This window comes from Primulina tabacum, chromosome 2 (genome assembly GCF_025594145.1).
Source record: "Primulina tabacum isolate GXHZ01 chromosome 2, ASM2559414v2, whole genome shotgun sequence".
Lineage (NCBI taxonomy): Eukaryota > Viridiplantae > Streptophyta > Magnoliopsida > Lamiales > Gesneriaceae > Primulina > Primulina tabacum.
In genome coordinates, this window is record NC_134551.1 from 45,693,260 (window position 1) to 45,701,926 (window position 8,667).

General features: G+C 37.4%; 1 protein-coding gene and 1 long non-coding RNA gene across 6 annotated transcripts; one reads left to right on the forward strand and one right to left on the reverse strand.

Moving 5' to 3' along the window:
• The first annotated feature begins 468 nt into the window (after positions 1-468).
• Positions 469-3,256, forward strand: LOC142532642 (scarecrow-like protein 13). 2 transcript variants are annotated; one of them, XM_075638980.1, is made up of 2 exons: positions 469-597; positions 1,566-3,256. In XM_075638980.1, the coding sequence occupies exon 2, from the start codon at positions 1,683-1,685 to the stop codon at positions 3,240-3,242; it is 1,560 nt and encodes a 519-aa protein (XP_075495095.1). In that variant the 5' UTR covers positions 469-597; positions 1,566-1,682; the 3' UTR covers positions 3,243-3,256. The 2 variants fall into 2 exon arrangements, with proteins under 2 accessions (XP_075495095.1, XP_075495104.1); XM_075638989.1 differs by having other exon boundaries at positions 508-602.
• Positions 3,257-3,505: 249 nt separating this feature from the next.
• LOC142532655 (uncharacterized) lies at positions 3,506-5,419 on the reverse strand. 4 transcript variants are annotated; one of them, XR_012816579.1, is made up of 5 exons: positions 5,103-5,419; positions 4,604-4,934; positions 4,111-4,256; positions 3,827-3,978; positions 3,506-3,743 (listed from the first exon to the last, which is right to left on the reverse strand). It is a non-coding gene; the product is annotated as an uncharacterized LOC142532655 (long non-coding RNA). The 4 variants fall into 4 exon arrangements; XR_012816580.1 differs by having other exon boundaries at positions 4,604-4,765; positions 4,849-5,419; XR_012816578.1 differs by having other exon boundaries at positions 4,612-5,419.
• Positions 5,420-8,667: the final 3,248 nt, after the last annotated feature.

Sequence of the window (8,667 nt, forward strand, 5' to 3'; positions counted from 1 at the left end):
GTTTTTGTCATATTCATAATATAGTCATTCAAAGACGGTTAAATAGTTCTCTCGTGAAGGTGTACTCGTTAAGCTGAAATATGTATGATTGTTGATTATAATTTTTGATCATATAGTGTGGAACTCGATTGTCAGAGCTTTAATTTTACATAATATTTATATTAAAGTGGCCTTTTTTAAATATACCAATTAAAAATATAATTTTTTTAATTATTATTATGCTATTATATTATCAAATTTGAGATATTATATTAACTAATTTTAATAATCGTAAAATAAATAAAAATAATGTGTCACTCTAAATGTAATATAGAGGACGAGACGGGTGTATTGTAGCCTAAGCAAATTTACACCTTTCTCCTCAAAAAAAAAAAAATTTACACCTTCCACAGTGGCATTTACGTAGTAAACTAATGAGTGAAGGGTAAATAAACGATGCAATAGAACTCGTACTATTCTATGTAATATAAAAAGACATCCTTATTTTAGCACAAGCCTATTGGCACTGACTTAAGCTTCCTCAGCCCGTCTCCCCCGTTTCTCTTTGTTTCTGTCTGAAGAATTGACGAAAATCTCAGCATAGTTTTCCCATCAAAGGTATGGTATGATTGGCGGACCCCAATCTCGTGATTTCTTGAATTTATTTAGTTTCATTATTGGTGCGTGATTAATGCTTTGATTATATATACACGATTCAGGAGGCAAGTTGTGATTTAAAGGTACTATCGAGTTTTTGGCTTTGAAGATCTATTTGTCTTGGCAATTTTTACGTTATGTTTTGGGTTTCATTTATGAACTTCGGCTTTACGAGTTCTTGGGTTGAATGAATACGTTGTTTTTTCTTGATGGATAGTGTCAGTTAATTGCAATGTTCCGCGGTGCGGCAGCGGTAGGTGGCCGGCCTACAGTTGAAATATCCTATTCAAGCTCAAAATCAGTAACATATTATTTATCATTATGGATGTAAATAGATTGAAAAATATGTTTTTTGAAAAAATTAAAATTTTAAAAAATAAAAAATTTCAATTTTTCAAAGTAGACTTCTGTTTAGACTGTCTAAAAATCCAGACATTGTCGGCGCCTTTTAGAACATTGCTTAATTGGCATCCAAGACCTGAATTTTCCTCCACTTGTTCATGTATTTGATTCTTGTTCTTAATGATTTTACGTTCTGTATAAGGCGATTAGTAAGTTTATTTGATGAACAATATACTTTGGTTTATCGATGGAGGATCATGTTGTTCAAAGGTGGGAGGATCATGTTGTTCAAAGGTGTTGGGCTAAACCTAGGTTTGACTTTTGGTTCGAGAGACGTGTTTTACAGTCATGTAAAGATTCTATAATGCAAATGGAGGTACAATAGAAAATATAGCCGGCCGTCATCTATGTCTGAACATGTGAAAAGATGCATATAAGAGTAATATGGTTGGCGGACTTTTCTTTTTTGAAGGTCGTGATTTCATATAGTTTGTCATTTTTTAAACCAACCTGCCTCTTGGTGTCTGACTTGGTATCAAGATTTCTATTGTTTGAAAACCTCTGATCCTATGTTTTTTCCATGGCAGATTTGTTGCTCGTTTTCTAACATAAAGGTGGCAACTTTCGGGAGCTATATTTGTCATAATATAGATTCACTTTATCCTGCTTAATTGAGCTGACAGTAGAGTTTCCTGACTCCAGAGATGCAGACTTCCCAGGATGTTAAAACACCCTCCAGAATTGATGAGTTTTACCATCATCAGCCAGTGCGTCAGATCGACACCGAAAATTTTTTCACTCTCGAATCTACACCAGCAACCAATTATGCTATCATTTACAATTCACCTTCAGCTGTTAGTGGCTCCTCCAATATGAGCCCTTTTTCTCCCCAATTATCAAACTCACAATTTTTTGATCTTCATTGCTCGTCACCTTTTAGTGGGTCATCTGGTGTTGATGACGAAAACAAGTTCATGCAAGCTCTGTGGGTTTTGAGGAATGAACTGTGGGTGCCCGAATCAGATTTCGAGGATAGTGGCTCCTTCAATGGTGTTCCCTCACAACCTTCTTTTTTCACAAGGTACGACCGAATTCTTGAAATGGCCCCCCAGATGGACCTGAAACAATTGCTCGTTTCCTGTGCTAAAACAGTGTCAGAAACTGATACAGCCTCATTGTCTGATCGAAGTGTCGCAATATCTGCTGCCGAAGCTCTAATGGACACACTGGAAAAAAAGGTTTCTGTATCGGGTGAGCCTTTACAAAGATTAGGTGCGTACATGCTAGAAGGGATCAGGGCAAGATTATTGTCTTCTGGAAGCATAATATACAAGAAGTTGAAGTGCGAAGAACCAACAAGCTTTGAATTAATGTCTTACATGTCTGTGCTTTATCAAATCTGCCCATACTGGAAATTCGCTTATACCTCTGCCAATGTCACGATCAAGGAAGCTATGGAAAATGAGGACCGAATACACATAATCGACTTTCAGATTGCTCAGGGTAGTCAGTGGATGGGCATGCTTCAGTCCCTTTCAAGTCGTCCAGGCAGACCACCATATATCCGCATTACAGGTGTCGATGATTCTCAGTCAGCTCATGCTCGTGGTGGAGGACTTGAGCTTGTTGGCCAAAGGTTAGCAAAACTGGCGGAGTCGTGTGGAGTACCATTCGAATTCCATGGTGCAGCTATGTCGGGATGTGAAGTCCATCTCGAAAATCTTGACATTCGGCCTGGAGAAGCTTTGGCAGTGAATTTCCCTTACATACTGCACCACATGCCAGATGAGAGCGTCAGCACAGCAAATCATAGAGACCGCCTGCTTAGACTTGTGAAGAACTTGTCACCGAAGGTTGTTACCATCATCGAACAAGAATCCAACACAAACACTTCAACGTTCTTTCTACGTTTTCGTGAAACCCTAGAATATTATATGGCCATGTTTGAGTCCATTGATGCAGCACATACAAAGGATGATCGGCTGCGGATTAGAGCCGAGGAAAACTGTGTGGCGAGGGATGTAGTCAATATACTAGCTTGTGAGGGTACTGATCGGGTCGAAAGGCACGAGCTTTTTGGTAAGTGGAGTGTGAGACTTGACATGGCAGGATTTTCTCCAATTCCATTGAGCTCATCAGTTAATGATGCTGTTAGGGAGATGTTGAAAGATTATAGCTCAAATTACAGAGTTGCAGATGCATATGGCGCGCTGTTTCTTGGATGGAAGAACAGAGCTATGTCATCGTCATCTGCTTGGAGATGATTTATTTGTCATTTTAGAAGGGAAAAATACTAGGGAGGTCATCATAAGTTTAGTTTTCTTGTTTAAAGTATTTTCACTTGTAAAGCTGCTACTGCTACTGATATATAATATACCAATACTTGGACAAATTTGAAGCATAAAAACATGATGACACCAAGATTGACTGAAGGATTGCACCTTGTACTGCAAAACAACCCTGATTCAGACATAAATGCAAGATCCCAGATTCCACCATGCCAAATCCTAGATCACTGAAGTGAACTGCGTGTTTTAGGACTCAAGAACAGCCCTTGTAGCTTCTTTCGCGACTTGTCCACTCGCACAGTGATTGCGACACACAGGCATGTGCACTTCAGCCCCAGTAATAAGTTGGCTTTTAGTCTCATCTGTCTTCCTCAGAGTAAATACGGCACGTTTACCACATACCTCGCAGCGGACAGTAAAAGCTTTGTCACGGAGTCAGCAATGGGAATCATATCGAGAACTTGGCCAAAGCTCCTTCTGCCAAAGCCCAACAAACGTATAAATTGCGACAAATATCATAAGTTAAATGAGGATAAGATCATGCGAGGAGGCGAGTGTACCTCAAATAGTCACCATCCAAACCAGCCACTATTACCGTCTTCGCATTATGGTCAGCAGCTTTGCTGCAGAAATCGTACAAGTCTTCAAAAAATCGAGCTTCATCAATGCCAAACACCTCCAGCAGATGTGTCATGAAAAACTATTAGAGCATCTGATGAAAAGTTACCAAATATTTGGTGTAAATATTAAATTCTTCAACTGCTATACATATACATTATACCACGCGGTATGTTTAACATATACTAAATGAAACATAACTATATCAGAAAGACGAGAGTAATACTTTTTCATAGGCTTGGAGCCAAGCTTTTCTCTCTGAATGATGATAGATCAGATAATGGCAAGCATGGTAACTTTTCTCCATCACGTGTCACAATAGAGTCCAGCCCATATCAGGTGCCCATGTTTGATTTTATTATTGCTACGTTTCTGCAAAATCATCACAGCACGAATACAAAGTCCGTTCAGTTCCAATAGTTAAGCAAGGATTTCATTTTTGTGATGCATCAACCACGAGGGCCACTACTCAGACGGAGGAATCCACAACACCGTTAATCCACATATAGAAAAGGAAATGTGTTGAAACCGCTTGATTTTAGCGAACCAGAAATATGATTCTACCCGGACTAGAATTTTAAACTTTTAATATTTTAAATTGATTTATCCGAGCTAATATCGTATTATTTCAAAATTATAGAAAATTTACATATAATTTTTTTTTTAAAAATAAGCCCGGGTATACATCTATGTAGCTCCGCCCACAGGGGCATAGTTACTAGGTTACTGGAATTAGAGTGAGGTGCCATCAAGAAGCAGGCAGATTTTATGATCTACTGGTAACCTCACTGAGGTTTGATAGAGTAATTTTTTCGCGCGTCTCAAACTTTTTCTTTCGTGAAAAATTGCAACCCAGAATCTTGATTGAGCAATCGGCAATCCTAAGCCAAATAGCAATAGCTTCAGCATTATTGAAAAGGTAATATCGACAGTAGGGGAAATTTCTGGGGTGAAAATGCTCAACTTGGTTGAATCTGCAAATACATGTTTTCACAAGATTCTTCAAACCAGATTATCGTATCCTGTGATAAAAATTCAATTTCCCGTATCCTGCAATCATGGGATGCAAACTCAATTGCCCACCCGCGACAAGAACCATAGGCAAACATGATAAACAAATCCACACAAATTCTAAATCAACGGCGATTGGAAGCTTTGACATCTTGCTTATAAATCAAGCTCGATTCTTTTACCGAATAAAAAATAAAAAATGTCAACCTGCCATTACTGCTTTTAGACTTCATTCTTTCAAGAAGAGTGGTAGTTTTTCCGGCAAACATGGGTCCCACAATCGCATGAATCTCTCCAGAGGCCGATCCATCGGAGCAAAAATCTCGACTTTTGACTACAATTTCAGGGTTTTGAATAATTTTCAAGAAAATTAACCACAAAAGGCATTGGAAGAGAAATGGGCTTTTGCAAAGGTTGAATATTGCAATAAGAGAGAAATTGTTTGGAGTGGAAACGAAGGGGAAAAGACGAAGTAATGACCGCGGGAGGCTGGAAGAGAGTACAAAGTGATTTCATTTTTTATACCTACAGCATATATGAATTAATATATGTATTACTACTTTTTTCAAGAGATTGTGCACTATGATGTTGTTATTGTTGGAATATTGAATGAAATGAGACGAAGTTCTATTTTGAAAATCAAATAAAGTCTTATATTTTTTCTTAGTTCTAAGTTTGAACTATGAGATTGAGCCTTTAAGAGGACTACAAGTTTATGAAAAGGGGAAGACGTTGATAGACCGAGTCTCGGTGAAGTACGTACGCGCGGTCGCTTTCGCTTGGCGAGATATCTTGAATATATTAATCTTTTAGACAAAATTTATTTGGAAAAAAAAATTTTATTTTCGAAATAAAGATTGCATTTATTCGAAAACTTTGTGTCCATTAGCCTATTACAAAAGGGTTGTGTCTGGATCAGGATGCGTTCGGACCAAACAATGCATCCCTTGGTTTATCATGGAAGGTTATGTTCGTATCCAGAAAGTTGTGTTCCTTCCCCGCAACTGATGAATAAGCTACAAATAATCCTTCCATTTGTATTGCTCAATACCTTCGAACTGTTGCCACATTTCTTTGTTCGTTTATTTTATACTTGAAAGTTCTACATATTTCCATTCGCTATTATCAAGAGTTTGTAGTTCTGAATTCTCTCGATTCGAAGTTGTTGCATCTTAGAGACGATCGTCGTCAACGTAAAACACTGTTATACGAGCAATTTTGTCTTGCGGATAAAGGATTTATCATTGCCTCGAATTTACTATTTTGTGTTGCTTCACATTGTTCCAGTGGCAACGATCAAGGTTACTTACAATCATAAGACAGAATTTTTAATCTTCATTTCTGGATATGTGGACCGTGTCATTTCTCTTTTGACTACTGCTCCCCGTCACGGCGAAAAGTTGTCCAAATTCTCTGGTGCTGATTTCAAACATTGACAAGAGAAAATGTTCTTTTATCTCACCATACTGAGCCTGTCTCGATTCATGAAGGAGGATCCCCTTGTTGTCTCAGAAGGCGATACTTACACCCAACGAAGAACTGTCGTTGATGCATAGAATCATAGTGATTTCCTCTGCAGAAAGTACATACTGAAGGGACTCTATGACACATTATACAATGTCTATTGCTCTGTCAAAACTTCAAAGGAAACTTTGGGGCTCTTTGGAAAAAAAATACAAGACTTAGGATGGGACGCAGACATTAAGAAGTTCATTATTGGAAAGTTTCTAGACTTCAAGATGGTGGACACAAAAACAATAATAAGCCAAGTGCAAGAAATTCAGATAATTCTTCACGACTTACTGGTTGAAGAAATAGAAGTGAATGAACCTTTCCAAGTCGCAACAATCATTGAAAATAGTCGCCTCTATGGAAAGATTTCAAGAACTATCTGAAACACAAAGGTAATGAATTAAAACTCGAGGATATGATCGTGAGACTTTAAATTGAGGAAGATAACTGAAACACCGAATCCAAGACATACAAAAGGATAACGAAAGCCGAACCCAAAGCCAATCTAGCAGAATCAAACACTAGTTACAAGAGAAATCACCCCTACAATGACAAAAAAACAAGGGAAAATCAAGAAATTCAAAGAAATTGCTACAACAGTGACAAATCGAGTCACATGGACAATGATTGTCATCTTCCAAAGAGAGAATAAAAAAAAAGAGTAAGAAAAGCAATTCGAATTGTTGATTAATCGTCAAAGATGACTTAGAACCAACATTTCATTATCTTTGGAGGGAAATTCTAGATGAATTTTCAACTAAAAACAAGTAAGCGTAATTCCCCTTAAACAATAAAATATATTGACATGGGGACTTTCATCTCACACGGCTCCTAAGTGATAGAGCTATTTGTCGTTCCAACTCACATCAGTGGCATATTTTTACGCAGGTCTTACCAAAAGGGATATAACTCAGCGGTAGAGTGTCACCTTGAAATCGTATGGATATGTAAAATACAGGATTTCCAATCCTACGAGAATTTTTATGAAAGCCTTTCATTTGCTTCTCTTCGATGGAAGTCTTTTTCATTCCGTCGAAAATCGATTTTACGGTATAGATCGTCCAGTTCCTATAGAACCTATCACTAAAATCACAAAGAAATTAAGAAAAAAATATAATTAATATACTAAAGTTGATTATCATAGGTATCTTTCGTGCTTATTTTCAACTCCCCGAAGCATTTCGTCGATTACTACGCCCTTCCTCACATATCGCAATAAACTAGGCACGCGGTCAGAGCCCTGGCTCCTCCCACTGCTTGGGAGCTTACGGTTTCCATTTTTTCAAATGAACAATTTTAGGGATTCATCATTCGAGGGGAAGTAGACTACTCAATAATTTCACATTTCATTATAGCAAATATAAAAAAGATGGCCAATCAAACCTTTTCTCAAAAAGAAAACGAAGAAAACAGAGGGTCTGTTGAATTTCAAGTATTGAGTTTCACCACTAAAATAAGGAGATCAAAACACTATGTATGACGTAAAACAGATAGTGGATTTGTTTCTGTCTTTTGTTGAATTTTTTTCATGGCTCGATAGATAATTTGATAAGCCAATGATTTTTTTCCGTGTTTCAGAATACGATCAAGGATATTTGAGGCTTTTTGCTTATATGGGGTCTTTCATTCACATTTTTTTCCACCAAGAACGTCATCTTCAGCGCAAGAGCTCTCGATCAGTGAGCTTCCATTTATCCACACCCTTCTTCAAATTCAGAGAAACCCTGGAATTAATAAAAATGGGCAATTTCAATTTAATTTGCCCATTTAGATTAGATTGTATTTTACATCCCAGAGGGGCTATAATTGGTTGAGAAAATAACCTACATTAGGGAAGGGCTGATAATTAATGATTTATATGATTTGAAAACAAAAAGACTACAATCCCAGGAAAATAAGGGATCTAGCAAAAATAGAAAATAAAAGTCTTGTTATTCAACAGTATAACATAACTTATATGTTCGGTCGAATAAAATTATGTATCAATAGACATTTCAGAACTTGATCTATCAGCTGGTATGTCTGAAACCAACGTGGTGGATAATCGAAGAGAATGGTGGATAGACACAGACTCGACTAGCCAAATCTGTGCCGAAAAATAAAATGTTTTCATCCTATACTCCCGTCAGTGAAAGGAAACTATTTATGAGAAACTCTACTACTTTTGAAGTCGTAGGAATCAGAAATGTTGTACTAAAGATGACTTTTGGGAAAGAAGTAACGCTTAAGAATGTATTGGACGTGCCAGAAATTTGAAAGA

What these genes read in the sequence shown, in the direction of transcription:
- LOC142532642 (XM_075638980.1), top strand. Translation starts at nt 1,683, where the DNA reads ATGCAGACTTCCCAGGATGTTAAAACACCCTCCAGAATTGATGAGTTT.